Source organism: Labeo rohita, chromosome 10 (genome assembly GCF_022985175.1).
Source record: "Labeo rohita strain BAU-BD-2019 chromosome 10, IGBB_LRoh.1.0, whole genome shotgun sequence".
NCBI lineage: Eukaryota > Metazoa > Chordata > Actinopteri > Cypriniformes > Cyprinidae > Labeo > Labeo rohita.
This window is the reverse complement of record NC_066878.1, coordinates 24,709,105-24,729,253: the sequence shown is the minus strand read 5'-3', so window position 1 is coordinate 24,729,253 and position 20,149 is coordinate 24,709,105. Positions and strand designations below refer to the sequence as shown.

Sequence of the window (20,149 nt, the reverse complement as noted above, 5' to 3'; positions counted from 1 at the left end):
TCTTCATATTCATATTAAGTCTAGAAGTGCTTTGTTGAGTTTGTGTGACTGCTGTGGATAAGAGATAAACTGCAGTCTAATAGAAATAGTAAGCTATTTTTGTGAATGTGCGAGACTTCCGGTTCGTTATTAGCTGCTGTGGTAAAATAACTAGAAGAAGTGCGGTGGACACTAAAACTGATCTGTGCTACAAACCAGCGTGTTTGTGATTATGACGATGTGTTAAAATCATACGATAATACCAGTTTGCTGTATCAAGCAGCATAAAAGTGTTTTTGTATTGCTACAAAAGCACTGACACGGAAGTGTCGCACATTCAAAATATGGACTCTTAATTAAAAATAAAGTGGATGCTGTTGTTAAAAGGAACTGGCACGTGTTTATTTAATATTGTATGTATATTTTCATTGTATTATAAGTGTTGGATATCAACAGGTGTTTTCCCAGATCTGTTCACTGGTGACATTTACACAGAACATCCACAAGAGGTGAGCAAAGAGCTCGAGTCAAACCGCTCTCAGTTATTCGGACACGTTCAGTTCACAAAACTAATAACTGAATCATTCAAGTAGTAGAAACACATTCTCAATATAGAAATCCATGTATTGATCAGTGATTGCTGATTCTTCTAACGGGGAACGTTCACAACCAAGGCAAGCTGAACAGAAAGCGTTATTTATACATTATTAATGGATGTTTTATTTCTGAAATATTTCATTCAGAACGTTCGGAGAACATTCGAAAGTAGCGTTTCCATATTTTTGGAAAATTCTAAAATGCAAGGGCGTAGAATTTCGTAGGGATGCTCAGAACATATTACCTCCAAGAAACAATATGTTCTTATTTAGATCAAACAATTAAATATATCCGGGGTACCCGAAGTGTTTAGAACACACGTGCACAGTTCAACTTTATGTTGTTCTGCTGTTTTGTGTTCATCTGCTTCTCCCATTTGCTCTTTTTACATTGACTATCACTCTATAGACTAATACAATCAACTACAACAGTGATTTCTAATATATTTATTACAATACACACTGATAAATGTCAGATTGTGTTGAATGGTGTGAGATGTCTGGATGTTTTCAGCTGATGCCTGTTGAACTGTCAGCAACTGAACTGCAGCTCAAACTATTTCAAATCTAGTGAATTAAGCTACAAACTCCATCATAATGCACAATGTTTATATCTAACATGTATTTTGAGCTGCAGCTCGTCATATTAATGGAGTGTTTCACTAGTTAGCAGTAAACCGGTTACCACACCTTAAATATGGACTGGGTTTAATCCACTGCACCCCTGGTCTATACAACAAATAATACAACACAAGCCTCTGTTACTATATTGCTCTATGCTGTTTTGAAATTCAAATCTTGGAAAGCTCGATGTATTAAAATCCGTACCAAATGTAATTAGTCAGCATTATTTCTCCAAGTTATGATGTGTATATTCTGTCCCTAATCGAGCAACATCATTTTCAAACTCTTAAAGATCGCGCAAATTCTATTCTATTAAGCGCCTAACATTATCTGACTATAACTCTACCTGGTTTTGCCCAATTTCGTCAATGAAAATAGTCTGAAACAAAGTCACAGCTGAGCCGCATCTCTGTTCAAACTCAGCTCTTCCGTCTATAATGAACGTGCGTTTTTAAACGAGTCATTGATTCAATCGTAAAGAGAGTCGCTTGCTTTATTCTTGAATGCATGATTCAGTGATAAAATCAGTGACTTGCCGCCATCTGCTGACAGTTATAGTTTAATTTATAGTTTCATTTTCATTTTATCTTTTATTATTTTATTTAAATCATTTGATATTTCTATATTCAGAATGTTCTATTTGGCATTTTTGTATTATTAACGTTTATTATTAACATTTATCCCAACATGAATGGTATGTATGCTGAATTAAGAAACGTTTAAATCATTACCTGCTTAAAAATTGTTAACAAAATAATTGTTGAAACATGCATTTAGCCTGTACGAGTAAAAACACTATAACAAAACAGCATAAACAGTGATTAACTGTAAGGCAAATTACATGTATACAAAGCATAAATGTTTATTCAGATTTCAGAATGAGCATTTTGTCTTTTGTAAACATGGTGAACGTCCGATGTTTGTCATGTTCATCTGCTGTTGGCTACTGTAATGTATATGAACGTAACTTTTTAACAAGCAGAGGGAATTCCGGGCATTAAACAAATAAACGTTTACATGCTTAGGACGTTTGCGTTGTGAGAATGTGCAGTGAGACGTCACATATGAAAACGCTGACTTGTTATGTGATGTTTTCTCATTAAAGTCGTATTATTTCCTATTCATTCAATAGAATGTTTGCTAATAGGGAATAGCAATAGTGGCTTCAGTGGCTTCACTTCTATGACGTCATTTGCAATCCAGTTCTCTATTAGAGATCAGTGGTTAAACCATTGCGTCGCAGAATGATTCACTGTCCGATCGCGTGTCGCGAATCATTTGATTCAGATCGGGTCTTCAAAGCGCGTATCGCAAATCGTTTGATGTAAACGCTGTGAAATTCCCTCTATATGCAACATCCCTGTGAAAAATCAAGTTACATACTTAGGTATTGTCATTAATAAAGACCAAAAAACAAGATGTAAACTAAAATTTGGCCCTTTAATAGTGAAAACACAAAAGGAAACTGAATATGTGGCTGCAGAGAGAAATCAAAAAGAGGAAGAATTTTACTCTCTAAAGCTGAAGGATTGTCTCGACTGACTTACGCTGCTCTTTCCTTGGAGGTTGATAAAGGAACATTAAAAAAAGTTGACAGCATGTTAAACAACTTTGTTTGGAAAAATAAAACTCATTATATCAGGAAATCAGTAATAATGAATCCAATAAAACAAGGGGGGCTGGATTTTTTAGATTTTGCTACCTTAAACAACACTTTTAAAATTAACTGGCTTAAGAATTTTCTTAAAAATCCCTCTTCCCTTTGGAATATTATCCCCAATTATATTTTCTCTAAAGTTGGTGGCTTGAATTTTCTTTTACCCTGTAATTATAATGTCTCAAAAATCCCTGTCAAACTTTCTAATTTCCATAAGCAGATGCTCTTGGCCTGGTCCCTCATATACAAACACAACTTCTCTCCGCACAAATATTACTTATGGAACAATAAGGATATTCTTTACAAGAATAAATCACTTTTCTTCAAAGATTGGTTTGAAAACAACCTTCTTTTAGTTGGACAGCTTTTTAACTCACAAGGTAGACTTTATAATTATTCAGATTTTTTACAGAAATATAATATTCCTGTATCTACTGATGAATATGCGATTGTTTTCAATGCCATTCCCTCTGGTGTGTCTTTTCTGTTGCAAGGTTCTACATTTCCATGGCCGTGTTCTTACTCTCTGAATTTAACTGACACAGTGATTGGAGGTGTTTGCTTTTCTGAAGATTGTCGGAAAAATAACTATAAAATCAGAGCTCTCTTCCAGGCTGAGATAACAACAATTCCATATGTAATATCATATTGGAATAATATTGTAGAGAATATACCTTGGGAGAAAGTATGGACCTTGCCTCATAAGTATCTGCTTACCAATAAAGTAAAAGAAATGACATTTAAACTGATTCACAAATGTTACCCGACTAAAGTCTTTCTTAGGAAATATAAGCCTGACATTGAAGTGAACTGCAGTTTTTGTCTTCATTCATTTGTTTTGGCAATGCACCCACACAGAGAAATTCTGGTCTGACTTTTTGGTGTTTATCCAATCTTATTTTGTAAGTGACTTCTCATTTTGTTTTAAAGATGCTTTGTTTGGATTATTTGAATATTCTAAGGAAAATACAGGAAAATATTACAAAATTAATTTATGTTTTCTGTTTCTAAATTTCACATTCATAAACAATAGTTTACTGGCTCTAAACCTCTTTTTTCTTTGTTCATAATGGACTTGGATAGAAACTATTCAAAGTTCTGCTAATGCTATGAAAACTGTATCTCTGTATTCATCCTTTGTGTCATCCTAAGATGTAATTTTATTACCCTGTTTTTTTCTTTGTTTGTTACCCTGGCAACAAGTCTGTATATTCTTGTTTTTGTTTTTTGTTTTTTTAATAATTCAATTTTGTCTGTAATTGTACTGTCTTTGTGTTTTGGATATCTATAATGTTTAATAACATAAATAAATAAATAAATAAAAAAAATAAAACAAATCAGGAGCGGAACGCGGATTGCGAATCATTTGATTCAGATCAGAATTTCAGTACGGGTTCGCAAATCTTTTATTTCAGATCGGTTAATTTGGCCAAAAAAAAAAAAAAAAAAATATATATATATATATATATATACTTCCCCCTAATTTCTATATTTAGTTTTTTATTAAACAGTAAAAAAAACATCAAACCATTAAGGCAGTATAAAAACAATAAAAGAAAGAAAGAAAGAAAAAATGCACAAATAAAAATCCCAAATACAAAATTAACCATATTGTTTTATTAAAGTAGAAGTGTAGTAACCAACTTGTCTAGATCCCACTGTCTGTCGTCTTCCGTTTTGACCCCAGCAATCCCAAAATCCAACCTACACCCTTGCTCAAATGGACTGTTTACTTTATTCGCATAACAAAAGTTTCTTAGAACATGTTTTTGTCATCTGGGTCGCCTTATGAATGTTGGATGCCTACAAGTGTTTCCCAGATCCGTTTGTGTGTTTAATAACAAGTGACATTTACACAAATCACCCACAAGAGCTCAGCAAAGAGCTCGAGTCAGACATCTCCCAGTCCATCAGCTTATTTGATGACTAATAGAAGTCTAGAAGACGAATAGCAGTGCATTGATCAGTTCTTAGTTCTGAGCCAAAGTTCTTCCAAAGTTTCCGAACTTTTAACAATGTTCTCAAAACAGCACAAAGACGTGAATTTAAAGTTAATGGAAGGTTTTATTTCTTCCTTTCAGTTGGACGCTCATGTTTTTGAAATGTTGCAACTTTGTTTCAGAGGACATTCAAAAGTAACATTCCCTCATGTCTGCAAATGATGTAAATAAAACATTGAGGAAAACGTTTTCATAACTTAAAGGAAACGTTAGCAAAACGTTCAGAGAACTCGTTGGCTGTGCTGGTTTTTTAAAGGGCTCGGCGCTGCTTATTAATGCCTCCCTCGTCTCACTTCCGCTATTTATTATTAAGCTGATATTGTCAGGTGTGAGCGCGCGCGTGTTCGTGCGAACGCGCAGAAGTTGAGCAGCAGGACTGAAGCTCTGGAGATGCTCCTCAGCCTCGCTGCTGTCAGTTTAGACCTCATTTCTTATTCTGTCATTCTCATGGTTTTTTCTCTTTCTCTTGTTCAGCGGTTCATATAGTGTGTTTGATTGTGTTTCCCTCTTCGAAACCAGGAAACCGTTTGATGTTCAGCGGATGTTCAGTTTCTCTCGTATCTTCATCAGCAGCGCGGGTGAGATCGATCTCCATCAGTAATGGGGTGAGTGAAAACTGCCACATATTTCACCCGATTTCTGTTTCATTGACTCCGTGTGAGTTTCATGACATGTTCAGACTGATCTATACCTGATGACAGATGCGTTTGGTGCAAACATGAGCTGTTACACGAGTTACAACTGCAGAAGACTCTGCACGCGTTTCTTTGAGATGTTTCTAACGCACATCAGCGATTGATTGTCTAAACTTCAGCGCAGTTGCTTTGTTTTTCATTATAACTGAAGCGACATCAGATATGCATCGTTCAGCTCGGAGGTTCTTTCAGTTCATCATCATTATGATCGTGAGGAGTTCGTTGAGTTCCATCAGCACCGAAAAACACAGCTCTTAGAACTTACACTGATGAGAATTTCTAAAGATGAACTTTAGTGATCGCACAGGATTCACTGTCCAACCTGAGTGAGTGAGTTCCTCTGAATGATCATGAATCATTTAATTTCTGACACCGTTTGACTTTCATCTGCTTCCTGCTTCTTTCTCCATTGAGGAAGTGAAGCAGCAAACTCACACTCGAGTGAACTAGTAAACTCTGCTCTTCCTGCTAGTTTACCATTTGATTAAGTTGATTCTGAACACAAACACACAAATATCATAATCACTATTACATAAGTCACATTTATTTCTGTACAGTGCTTTACACAGTCGAGATGACAGTGGAGTAGCAGCTTCAGTGATAAACAGGAACACAACAGTGTCAGTGTTGCCAAATCCATCAGTTACGAAACATTCCAACAACTTTCACGAAGGTTAATTTGTAACTGCAGTATTGTTGTATTACATTGTTACATTTTGTTACATCTCAACGGATTGTTTAAAAAAGGTTTTTTGCACGTTGTACAAATGTTCGGACAAAACGTTCTAAAACAGTGTTTACCTTATTAATATTGGATATACGTTGAGGGAAAAGATTCTGAGATCAACATTCTTGGAATGTTCTTATGATGTCATTTGTACTTCATGAACGTTCTAAGAAAACAAGAAGTTTCTAGCATGACTTTTTGTGCACTGTAGCATGGCGACATCAAAGGAAGGAAGTATCTTGGGTTACCTTGTAAATACCATAGTATACGATTATAGTACTCACTCAGTAACCTTGATATTACTATCTGATGTGATCACAATACTTTTTTACTGTGTACTTCACCATATTTTGGAGATGAGAATGCACCCAGAAGTGAGTTCATCTTGACAAAACCTTCTTTCGGAGACGCCCTCGTTTGTAAAAACAGTATACAATGATAAATAAACGAAACTTTTTTTAGTTTTAAAAATGCAACAGTTTTCTGTTAGGGTTGCGTGTTGGTTAGAGTTTGATTAATAACTAGCTGTGTGAAAAACCAGCAGTGCTCAAAAGTCCACGTGCTCATCCAGTATTGGTGTGTTTGAACTGATCGGATGTAGAAGTGGCTGTGGTCTGCCAGTGTTTGTTCCATGAAATGTTCATCAGTGATGAGTGAGTAGTTTGTGTTTGAATCTGTCTATAGATTCACGTTCACCTTTTCACTGTCTCAGACAGAAGTACACTGATCTCGTGAAAACAGCAAAGCCTGACCGTTCGTTTCGTTTGCATAAGCTTTAATAAATAATCTGAAACAGAGTTTCAGCATTCATGAATCCGATAGAAACCCAATGAAGAAACGTAATCAGGAAGTCTAGAAAGCACTGAGTATTTACTCAGCGAACAGGCAATGTTCTCGTTACTTCTACTAATATTTTTAAATATTAAAAAATAAATGTTCAGTGTTATATTTTGGGTGAAAATAAAGCTAGTAGACAGTTGTAAGAAATGTTTTGGTAATCTTTAAATAACATTTTAATTACAACAAGAAAACTAGACATTTTAACATTCTTAAAATGATAAAAATAAACATTTAAATATCATTATATTTTGGGTGAAAATAACGTTTGATCGTTATAAGAAACCTTTTTTTTAACCTTTAAATAACATCATGAAAACTGGAAATTTTGTGTTTCAGGAATGTTCCCACAATGTTTTTATAATCTAAATTAAGTTATGGAAATGTAATTTCTGAATGTTCCCTGAATGTTCAGTTTCTTAAATGTTTTAAAAGCATTTTTTCCCGATTATGCCAGTGTTACATTTGATCATTTTCCAAACATTATGGACAGTGTTGGGAAAAGTTACTTTTAAAAGTGATGCATTACAATCAGTGTTGGGGGGGTAACGCATTACAAGTAATGTGAGTTACGCAACAATATTACTTTTTTTCAAGTAACTAGTAAAATAACACATTACTTTTGAAATTCTAAAAAAATATCTAAGTTACTTTTTCAAATAAGTTACTTTTTTCCCTATTTATTGATCAACAGGTCTCCTGTAACATGATGTTACTGTATTCTAGACTAAATGTGAACATGCATTAATTCATCTCACTCACAAAAAACAGATTCAGTATTCCTCAAAATGAATAAAAACAATGAAATGCAAACTCAGAATATGACTCAACCCTGCAATAATTAAATATGTTAAATAAACAAATATCCTTTATGTATTTAACCCTATTTTATTCATTAGTGTCTTTGCTGCCGACCTTCAATGATGCAATTCAACCATACTAATAAGCAAAAATGACTTTAGATAAACTAACGTTTGTGCTTCATTTTTTTTTATAGCTGAAGAGTGATCTCCTGCATGTACTTTTCTTTCAGCCTGAGGTGAATTCATTTCACTTTTGGTGTAAAAGGGCTTTTACATTAGAATTGTTTTATATTTAAAACAAAGAAGCAAGCCCTGCCCACATTTAAAAAGTAACACAAAGGTACTGTAACACATTCCATGTAAAACAAAATTGGGAGTAAAACAAAATTGTATTGCATTACTTTTAAAAGTAGCTTTCCCCAACACTGATTACAATATTGTGTTACTCCATAAAAAAGTAACTAATTTTGTTACTTAGTTACTTTTTATGCAAAGTAATGCATTATGTTTCTTTTGCGTTACTTTCTATATCTAAGCAGGGCTTGCTTCTTTGTTCTTAATATAAAAAGTTCTATTTTTGGCAAATGTAAAAGCTCTTTCACACCAAAAGCCTCAGACTGAATGAAAAGCTAAATGTACGTCTGTACAGTAGAAGACAGAAGACAGAAGTTTAACACCTTTCAGCAATAAAAAAAAGAAGAACAAATTTTAGTTTATCTTGAGTAATTTTGCCTATTATTATTGTTGAATTGGATCATCGAAGGTCAGCAGCAAAGACTTTGGTTAATAAACCTGAATTAAATACATAAGAGATACCTGCATTTAACATATTTTATTATTGCAGGTTTGCATCGTATTCTGAGTTTGCATTTAGTTTTTATTAATTTTGAGGAAAACTGAAAAACTAAATCTGCATTTTTGGTGAGTGAGTGAGATGAATTAATGCATGTTCATATTTATTCTAGAACTAAAGTAACATCTTACTCCTGATCTGTCAACATGAGAACTATTTAAAAAAGTAACTCAGATATTTTCTTGTAAATTAAAAAGTAAAGTGTTACTTTACTAGTTACTTGGAAAAAGTATTCTGATTCTGTAACTTGTAATGCGTTACACCCCACACCGATTATGGAAATGTTACATCTGAATGTTCTGAACATTCTGAAACAGTTACATTTTAAAAATGTTAGATGAATGTCAAACTAAAGCGTTTCAGAAATTTGTACAAATAATGTTTTTGTGCAAACATTTCAAAAACATTATTAAAGAATGGATAACACTGAACTATTGGAAGAACTGGAAGAAAACTTTGCCAGAACGTTTCCTGTTGTCTGATTGTGACCTGGTTAGTGACGTGTGATGGTGTGCTCCTGGTTCAGTGCGATTGATCTGCTGTGACTGTTGTCTTTCTGTCTTCTCACCTCTGATCTGCCCAATAGGTCAATGACACGTCTAAGGTCTTTATTCAGCTGCACTTCTGCTTCCTCTTGCTGCCTCTTATTACTCTCACTTCCTCTTCTTAACACATTTAAAGTCCGAGTTCGGTGGATGGGCATTCGTAACATACAGTGACCCCAAAAACAAAACATCAAGGATCTTTTCTCTTCACGATTGTCACGCTTGAGTCTCAGTGTGTTTGAATCAGCTGGTGTTTAGTGGACGTTTGACGTTCACACGGGTGTTTGTGCATCTTAAATGTGATCGGAACGACTCTCAGTCAGATAGAGATGTGATTGTCGTGTTTTCGGGGTGGTTGATTGTTAGTGAGGTGTAGCTGTCATTTCTGAGCGGAAGTCAAGTATTGTGTTACGTTGTTTAACTGAGAGTGTTGCACAGGAGGACAGACGAGGTTTCCCACATCCTCTCACACACACTCACTGCTGCGCATTTTCAGCGTGTCGGAGCGCATGCGTGTGCTTAAAGAGCGTGTGATCAGTTTCTATATGTGTGAACTTGCTGTTTCACATCTCTTCTCTTTTAATGAACAGCGTCATATTTTCATCAACAGCTCAAATGTTGACAGGTGAAACTGTACTCAAAAGTTTTTTTCTTGGTTTACTGCAACAGTGATGCTCTTCATCAGCTCTTTCTTTCATAAATCAACACACAGTTACTGGAGATGCAAAATGATAGAGGATAAAAGTAATGAATCAAAATGAAGTGTTTATGCCTAACATGAGATCACGATCACTGCTCTGCATCATTTCTGCTGAATCAAAGCCAGTACTTGGTTCTGACTCAAACCAGCAGTCGAACTGCCTTGGTGGAAAATGTGGAATTTTGTTTTCCTCTTTCACTTCACGCTTTATTACAAAATATGATGCATTTTGTGGAATTTTTACTTTCGTTTGTGCATTGAAGAAGTCCCCTTAATCAGCAGAAAAACGCCACAAACACACAATTCCTGTCAGAATCTGTGCCAGATTACAATTATTTGATCAGATTTTCAGATGGATGACATAATCTGATGCCTGATCCTGATTTGAAGGTCAGAATCACAGTCAGTGACAGAAGAAAAGGCAACACATGAGCCGTGTTTTTTTAAAAGTTCTTTAACATTAATTGGATCATTTGAACATATTTTTACACTCATTTGCAGTTTTGAAAAATCTTTCTTATTTTATGAAAAATCTGTATGTCTGTGAAGTTTTTGATGTTTCTGAACTCATCATCAAATTAGGAAATACTACGCCTTTTTTGCAAATCTGCAGAATTATCTGAATTAAAGGTGTTATCAGACAGTTTTTAAGTGTTTCTAAGTGTTATCAGACAGTTTTGAATTGACCGTGTTTAAATAAGTGATAACAGACCATTTTAAATGGTGTTATCAGACAATTTAAAGTTTTTAAGCATTATCAGACAGTTCAACATGTTTTTACATGTTGTCAGGCCGTTTTATGTGTTTTTAAATGTGTTAACAGACCGTTTTAAGTGTTCTTAAAGGGGTCGTCGGATGTCCATTTTCCACAAGTTGATATGATTCTTCAGGGTCTTAATGAAAAGTCTATAATATACTTTGATTAAAAATTCTCAATGGTTGTGTAAAACAACACCCTTTTTACCTTGACAAAATCAGCTCTGCAAAAATCATCCCATTCTGGTCGAGGCTGCTTTAAATGCAAATGAGCTCTGCTCGCCCCGCCCGTTTACTTTAGCCGCATTTAGCCACGTTTAGCCGCTAAACTTGCTAACTAGCACATTATTAGGAAAGGTGATCGAAAAGATTTATTAAAAACCCCTTATACTCACTTCTGCTGTAAGTGAAGCTGGATCACGAATGATTCGCGCGAACACCGACGGATATATGTAGATCGGGAGGTGCATTCCCTTCACAAACAAACGTAATCCACTGCATCTTCAGCGGCTCAGATGTCGGGAGTAAATGACGACCACTATGTTCATTATTACATCCAGCAACACAACACCTCAATCGCTCAATTGGAGATATTCTTGTCTAACTTACATCCCTGCTCCAGCATCAAAACAATGGAGGTCGGACTGTTACAGCTGATCTGAGGTAAGACGCTCATGTCAATCAACTATGGTGGGAGTGGCCTCTGTTGATGTGACGCCACAACGACAGGCATCTGAGAACGGCTCGATTTGAAAAAGGGGATATTATTTTTACAGATTAATTAAAAACCACTGCATGGATTTTTATCATTATAGGGTAGATTTGTACATACACTGACAACACACATTAATGTTCAAACAACATGTAAAAGTGAGCTTAGCTTCCGATGACCCCTTTAAGTGTTATCAGACAGTTTTAAGTTTTTTTAAAGTAAGTGTTAACAGTACATTTTAAGTGTTCTTAAGTGTTATCAGACCGCTTTGAATTGTTCAAGCAAGTGTTATTAGACAGTTTTGTGTTCTTAAGTGTTATCAGACAGTGTGGTCAGAAAAACACCCTAGTTTTGACTTTGACTTGAGTTTATATTTCTGTCCCAAGTGAAAGATATTTGTTCTTGTTTTAAATACAAAATCACTTTATTTGGATCAGTTTCTCAGAAAACAAGACTTTACATTTTAAGCCAATGTTCATCTTCAGAAATGCATTTTAATTTAAGAAATCTTAACTATTTTTAGCAGAAAAAAGACAGAAATATTAAGGAAGATCACAGTTTGCGGTGTGTAACCTGTCGCCGGGGTGATTCATTTTCTGGCACGTTCATGTTTCACTATATGAAGTTGAGCACAGTTGCAGGTTTTCTGGCTGAAGTCAAAGTCTGTGTGCGGTGTGTGATTTTCATGTGTTGTTTTGCAGCGAGCAGAGCATCTGTCAGGCGCGGGCCACCGTCATGATGTATGATGACGGCAGTAAGCGCTGGTTACCGGCCGGTTCTGGCGCTCAGGCCGTCAGCAGGGTTCACATCTTCCAGAACCCCAGTAACAACAGCTTCAGGGTGGTGGGACGCAAACAACAGGCCGATCAGCAGGTAACTGATGAGATAATAAAAACTCTTTAATGTGTGAGACAAGTTTAGACAATCATCGGAAGTTTAGCGTGTGTGTGTGTACGTGTGAAGCCACAGAGGAAGTGTGTGTGTGTGTTTGTTTGTTCTGGAGCGTATGAAGGATCTTGTCGTTGCTGTGCGTGCTGGGCATGATGGGAAAGGGGTGTGTTGTGTGCCGTCCCGGCAGCCGCAGATCTTGGTGGTTAATCTCAGAGATGTTTCAGTCTCACAGCTTCTGAACTGTCTTTCGGTTCCTGTAAATCATGTCAGTGTGGCGGCTCGCTGGCATCTGCTGCACAACACCACAAACAGATACGCATTAATCGAATTAATGGACAGTTCATACATGATTATTCTACTGCGTTCAATAGATTCAGTCCACATAACTGATATTATTTATGTATTTATTTATTTAACCTCTGAGAATATAAAATATGCATTTATTTACTTTATTAGTTTGGAGCTCTGGTGTGTTCGATGAAGATCTGATTCCTGTCTGTCATCTGTGTGTGTCTTCAGGTGGTCATCAACTGTCCTCTGGTCCGCGGGATCAAATATAACCAGGCGACGCCTACGTTCCACCAGTGGCGGGATGCGCGGCAGGTCTGGGGTCTGAACTTTGGCAGTAAAGAGGACGCGGCTCAATTCGCCAACGGCATGATGCACGCGCTCGACATGCTCAGCGGAGATGCTGGTAAGAGTTTACTAGGGTAAAAAAAACATGCTTGTAGGAGTAGAAATGTTGTATAAATGTACAGGAGTAAATGTTTTTGGTTTGTCTTCACAGGCGCGTGTCCTCCTCCTCCTCGACCGCCTCAGAACGGCCCGAGTGCTGAGGAGATCGAACAGAAAAGGAGGTATGACCATCATCATCATCTTTATCATGAAAATCAACCCTGTTTTACCTCACTTATTCTGCACAAATCAGAGTTTGTCTTCTTTTGAACTTTGTATTCTTCTGAATCCTGAAAAATAAAATGCATGACAATTTCCACAAAAATATTGTGCAGCACAACTGTTTTCAACATTGATAATAATCAGAAATGTTTGTTGAGCAGCAAATCAAATATTAGAATGATTTCTGAAGGATCATGTGGCACTGAAGACTGGAGTAATGATGCTGAAAATTCAGCTGCGCATCACAGAAATAAATTACATTTTAACAGATATTCACATAGAAAACAGCTGTTTTAAAATTTTTTACTGTATTTTTGATCAAATAAATGCAGCCTTGGTGAGCAAAAGAGACTTCTTTAAAAAAAATGACAAAGTCTTAATTAACCCAAACTTTTGAAAACAACTCAATCCCTCTTATTTACCATCCAGTCAAGTCCCGCCCACATTTATTGCTCATTAAACATCCTGTTTAGCTGTGAAATGTGTGATGTTACAGAAGTGAAAGTATAACCGTGTGTCTCCGTAGGCAGGAGCAGCAGGAGAGGGAGCGTCAGGAGAGAGAGAGACAGGAGAGAGAGAGACAGGCGTCTGCCGCTCCGGCTCCGCCTCCTGGTCCTCCTCCCGCTCCCGGTCCCGCCTCTGCACCTCCTCCTCCTCCCGGACCTCCACCCGCTCCAGGACCCCCGCCTCCCCCCCCACCACCACCTCCGTCAGGAGGAGGCCCGCCAGCTCCCCCTCCTCCGCCTTCAGGAGGAGGAGGAGGAGGAGGAGGAGGAGGAGGAGGTGGTGATGGAGGTCTGGCTGCGGCACTCGCTGGAGCTAAACTACGCAAAGTAGCCAAGGTCAGTCACGTGATCATTTGATGGTGAATGAGATGCATTTATGTTTGAGATTTCCTGTGTTGTAGTGCTTGATTGACAGGTGAGTTGGCCGTCCCTCACTGCCGTCCTGATGCGTCACAGCTACAGATCTGATCACAAGACCAACCCGGGTCCTCAGGATGACATGTTAAAATGAGCTAAAAGATGTTTCTTAGTTTAGTTAAAAAACATCAACTAAACAGCTATTTTTTTTGATTGTTCAAAATTAGCCAATGATCAGGTCTGATTATATCCAGTCAATCAAAAGGAAGAAAATTCTGGTGTTGAATTTAGCATTAACTATTTAAAAATAGCAACATTAAAGTAGACTCTATATGACTCTATGAATCACCTGTAGTTTAAGCCAGGGTTGCTAGATCCATGGTTTTTCTCTGCACTAAATATTTTTTTCTGGATAATCGGCTGCCGTTATCAATATCGGCAGATATCATTCTGGATAATCGGCTACCATTATCGGTATCACAGATATCATTCTGAAAAATCGGTTATCGGTATCGGCAGATATCATTCTGGAAATCCGGTTATTGGTATCTGGAAAATCGGTTATGGGTATTGGCAGATATCATTCTAGAAAATCAGTTATTGGTATCGGCAGGTATCATTCTGGAAAATCGGTTATCGGTATCTGGAAAAAGGGTTATCGGTATCGGCAGATATCATTCTAGAAAATCGGTTATTGGTTTTGGCAGGTATCATTCTGGGAAATCGGTTATGGGTATCAGCAGATATCATTCTGGAAAATCGGTTATGGGTATCGGCAGATATCATTCTGGAAAATCGGTTATGGGTATCAGCAGATATCATTCTAGAAAATCGGTTATTGGTATCGGCAGGTATCATTCTGGAAAATCGGTTATCGGTATCTGGAAAAACGGTTATCGGTATCGGCAGATATCATTCTAGAAAATCGGTTATTGGTATCAGCAGATATCATTCTGGAAAATCGGTTATGGGTATCGGCAGATATCATTCTAGAAAATCGGTTATTGGTATCAGCAGATATCATTCTGGAAAATCGGTTATTGGTATCGAGGTATCATTCTGGAAAATCGGTTATCGGTATCTGGAAAATCGGTTATCGGTATCGGCAGATATCATTCTGGAAAAGAAAATCGGTTATGGGTATCAGCAGATATCATTCTAGAAAATCTGTTATCGGTATCGGCAGATATCATTCTGGAAAATCGGTTATCGGTATCTGGAAAAACGGTTATCGGTTATCATTCTAGGGTATCAGCAGATATCATTCTGGAAAATCGGTTATTCTGAAAATCGTATCGGCAGATATCATTCTAGAAAATCGGTTATTGGTATCGGCAGATATCATTCTGGAAAATCGGTTATGGGTATCGGCAGATATCATTCTGGAAAATCGGTTATGGGTATCGGCAGATATCATTCTAGAAAATCGGTTATTGGTTATCGGTATCTGGAAAATCAGTTATCGGCAGATATCTGGAAAATCGGTTATCGGTATCGGCAGATATCATTCTGGAAAACCGGGTATCAGTATCTGGAAAATCTGTTATCGGTATCGGCAGATATCATTCTAGAAAATCCGGAAAATCGGTTATCGGTATCGGCAGATATCATTCTAGAAAATCCGTTATCGGTATCGGCAGATATCATTCTGGAAAATCGGTATCGGCAGATATCGTTCTGAAAACCGGTTATCGTATCTGGAAAATCGGTTATCGGTATCGGCAGATATCATTCTGGAAAACCGGGTATCAGTATCTGGAAAATCTGTTATCGGTATCGGCAGATATCATTCTTGAAAACCGGTTATCGGTATCTGGAAATTCGGTTATGGGTATCAGCAGATATCATTCTGGAAAATCGGTTATGAGTATCGGCAGATATCATTCTAGAAAATCGGTTATTGGTATCGGGAGGTATCAATCTGGAAAATTGGTTATCGGTATCGGCAGATATCATTCTAGAAAACCGGTTATTGGTATCTGGAAAACCAGTTATCGTATCTGGAAAATCGGTTATCGGTATCGGCAGATATCATTCTGGAAAACTGGTTATTGGTATCTGGAAAATCGGTTATCGGTATCAGCAGATATCATTCTGGAAAATCGGCTACCGTTATCAGTATTGACAGAGATAATGTGTGTTTGTGTGTATATATATATTTACCCCCCCGTCTATGCATCCCTGCCTCTGCTGAATTATTTTAATCCCTTTTGGGGATAAAAAAAACATCCCACAAACCTGCTCTGAAGTCCAATGATTTGTGATACAAAATGCTTTGCGCTTTGAGTCCTGATCTGAATCAAATGATTCACGATACACAATCCAACTAAAGTGTTTTGAAACAGTGAATCGTTTTGCGACACAATGGTTTAACCGATTCAGAATTTCCAAAAGCTCTGTTGATGCTGAGTTCTTTGCTCGCTTTCTCTATTGACATTATTATCCAGAGAAACAAGCACATCACCATCTTTAGAATATTGTCTTTGAACTTCCATTTGTGCAGTAGCTCTCTGTATATTTCTGTGGCATCGCTGTCTAAGAGTAATTTAGCTGGTAAAGTGGATTTATGAATTGTAGAGTTAAGAAAAAATCTTGGTGAACATTTAAATGTTTAAAGCAAATGTCTTAAATATCAGTAGGGTCAACTTCTGCCTATGAAGAGAGAAAAATGTTTTCAAAAGCATCCCCCCTCTGCTTTTTTTTACAAATCGCACCATGTATATATAATGTATTTTTTTTGTAATATTTACTCTAACCAATTTGCATGACTTTTCATGACCGTGTGTGTGCAGGAGGACAGTGGATCAGCAGCTCCTGCAGCTCCTGCCAGCTCAGGAGGAGGTGGTGGCGGCGGCGGCGGCGGTGGCGGTGGTGGTGGTGGAGGAGGAGGAGGTGGAGGAGGAGGTGGAGGAGGAGGACTGATGGGAGAAATGAGTGCAATTCTAGCTCGACGGTCAGTTTAACGCCACTAAAGTCATCATGTTTGCTCTGCAGTAGAAATATATACATACACTTACGTTTATATACACATGCATAAATTTAGTCAGAAACCATTCGCTTAGGCAGGAAGTGGCCGTCTAAAAGTCTCCTTCAGTTGCTTATGTGTCATTTAGAGTCAATCTGAAACTGATGCTGCAGCAGCAACACTACAGCAGCTCAACATCTTCATCTGTGTGTGTTACAGAAGAAAAGTTGCTGACACTCCAGCGGTCAAGAAGGAAGAAACAAGCAATGTAAGTCTGTGTATGTGTGTGTGCACTAGTATTTCCCTCATTATGAGGACCAAATGTCCCCACAAGTGTAGTAATACTAGTCAATTTTGACGTTGTGGGATCATATTTGCTCCCTGTAAGAAAATAAGCTTATAAATCACACAAAATGGAATGAGTGTAAAAATGCCTGTAGTTTTGTGTGAGGGTAAGGGGATAGAAAATACAGTTTGTAAAGTAGAAAAACCATTACGCCTATGGAATGAACCCATTGATAATGATAGGAATACCAGTCTGTGTGTGTGCGTGTGTGTGTGTGACGGTTCATCTGATCTCTGCTCTCTCTCTCTTTCTGTTCTCAGGCTGATTCTGTAGCTGCAGGTGAGAGTCAAATCACTTCATCATCTCACTGCACTTCCTGTTTACGGTGAACATCATGACCTCAAATGCTCTTTATCTTTCTCATTCAGACAAACCAGAGGTGGTGAAGAAGCCCTGGGAGAAACCGTCGTCTGTGTCACGGTAAAAACAGGATGACTGACGGTTACATAAACCTGCTGTGTGATTCAGAGTGTTTCGGGTGTTTTACTGTTACTTCTATACTTTTATATTTTCAGTTATTTGGTTAGGTGCTTTTGTCCTTTCTGTTAGTTTTTTTTTTTTTTTTTTTTTTTTTTTAATTCTAAATAGTTTTATTTCAGTTTCAGTTTTATTTCACCTAATCTTAGTACTTATTACGCAATATTTAAAAAAAAAGTGTTAACTTTATATCAGTTAACAAGCATGTTTTAATAGCTCTAGTTTTGGTTAACAATAACTGGTTTTGAACAGGGTGAATTCAGCAACTAAGAGTCAGGACAAGAGCCCGGTGTCTCCTGCGACCGCGGCTCCGTTGAGCAGGTACGTCGCGCTTCTGTTCGGTGATTTCTGCTCGTCTGAGCATCTGCGTGATGAAGATCCATATGTTTTGCTTCTTCCCGCAGGACGAGGCCCGGCAGCAGCACAGGCGACTCCACAGACATGGAGAAATTCAAACAGGTCAGTAGCTGCATCACACACACACACACATATGCTCTAAACACACACACTTCATCTAAAACACCACCTGTCTGATCGCAGGACATCCTGGAAGAGATGCGCAAGGAGCTGCAGAAAGTGAAGGATGAGATCATCAGCGGTCAGTCTTGTGCTTCCTCAGTCGCTCTTCTTCACAGAAATGCAGTGATGTGTTCGTGCTCTGACGCTGTGATTGTTGTGTTTCATCCACAGCTCTGATTGAGGAGGTGCAGAAGATCAGTACCGGATAGCTGCGGATCAGGGAGATCTGCGCAAACGTCTGCGCAGAAGCACAAACACAAGATGCTTCCTTCTCACGTGCACACGCTTCAAGATGCAAGAAACTCACTCGCTTTTACCCCTGTAGTTTTACACCCAATGCCTTTTTTGTGAATATTAGTGAAAATTAATGAATGTCAATCTTTCTGCTCTGCTGCTGTGTAGAGCATTTAGTCTGTTGCATTTGTGCTTTAATTTCATGTTTACATGTAGCGCTCTTACATGTACCACCTGCATCTAGAAACGGTGTCACTAGTTAGTTGTTTACATCTGTAATGATCAGAATACGTGGGATTCTGTGTAATTGCAGGTTATTTATCATGCACTGTTATATAAACCATGTTTGACAGGCAGGGGTTTTCAAACTGGGTTCCGCGACCCGCGAGGGAGTGTTAGTGGGTCAGTGGAAATATTAAAATACGTAAATATAAAAAATAAGGTTAAACTGTGATTAAAGCAAATGTGATTAAAATACATTTATTTTTAAAAAAAATTGAATAAAATGAAAATTTGATTAAAAATTGATTTAAAAATGAATAATTCAGATAAAATGAAAATATGATTAAGCTAAATTAATATAAAACATTTAAAATTAAAATAAAAATCTTAAAAAATATTTATTAAAAAAATTACAATTGTAATAAAATAAAAACATTAAAATTTAAAAATAAATAATTTGAATAAAAAATGAGTAATATAAACAGTTTTAAAATTAAATAATTTGAATAAAATAAAAAAGAACATTAAAATAAATTGGTTTTAAAAAGATTTAGATAAAATTTAAAATAAATTGGTTTACAAATGAATAATATGAATAAATGAAAGTAAAATAAATCTAACTGTACAGTTTTCTACTTAGTAAAAAATTGTTTTAAATTTAAAACGTTGATAAAAATAACAAAAATAATATTTTCCATATTTATAATAGTTTTTCACAATATACATTTATTTTTTTATGCATGAAATTACATTAATATAAATGTTAGAACGGGCCCCTTGCACCAGAATGATCGTATTTGGGGGCCCGTGGCTCCTGAAAGATTGAAAACCCCTGAGTTTGTTGAATCATGTCAGATAATGTGATTGAAAATGATCAGATGTGAGCCTCAGGGATGTGTATGAGGAATATCAGCTGTTTCAAGCGAAATCTGTATTAATATGTGTTATTTTGTATGTCAGTGACAGAAAAGTACTGTAGTATTACCATGGTACCACCAAAGTACTTTGTATGAGTTGAGAGAGTGTGTGTATGTTGAGTAGTTGTCGGTAAGTTTGTAAGGCATGTCGTTGTTTTACAGTAAGATCCGCTATGCAGCGCTTGAAAGTGCAAATAAAGCCGTTCGGCCTGTTTGAAGGCGCTCGAGCCTCGGGCCGATCCCGGATCAGTGTCTCCGCCTCACTCTCATTCCAGCTGCGGCTACTGCGACGCGCGCCGGCCTGACCGCAGATCAGCTTGCGCGGGGGGCGGGG

At 37.2% G+C, this 20,149-nt stretch overlaps 1 protein-coding gene across 2 annotated transcripts; it reads left to right on the top strand.

The window, feature by feature from the left end:
* The first annotated feature begins 5,157 nt into the window (after positions 1-5,157).
* Positions 5,158-20,061, top strand: vaspa (vasodilator stimulated phosphoprotein a). 2 transcript variants are annotated; one of them, XM_051120738.1, is made up of 15 exons: positions 5,158-5,267; positions 5,376-5,461; positions 12,186-12,357; positions 12,895-13,069; positions 13,163-13,232; positions 13,799-14,114; positions 16,928-16,979; positions 17,025-17,088; positions 17,320-17,368; positions 17,707-17,725; positions 17,815-17,866; positions 18,176-18,244; positions 18,328-18,382; positions 18,464-18,521; positions 18,614-20,061. In XM_051120738.1, the coding sequence occupies exons 2-15, from the start codon at positions 5,457-5,459 to the stop codon at positions 18,649-18,651; spliced, it is 1,194 nt and encodes a 397-aa protein (XP_050976695.1). In that variant the 5' UTR covers positions 5,158-5,267; positions 5,376-5,456; the 3' UTR covers positions 18,652-20,061. The 2 variants fall into 2 exon arrangements, with proteins under 2 accessions (XP_050976695.1, XP_050976694.1); XM_051120737.1 differs by having other exon boundaries at positions 16,928-17,088.
* The last annotated feature ends 88 nt before the right edge of the window (positions 20,062-20,149 follow it).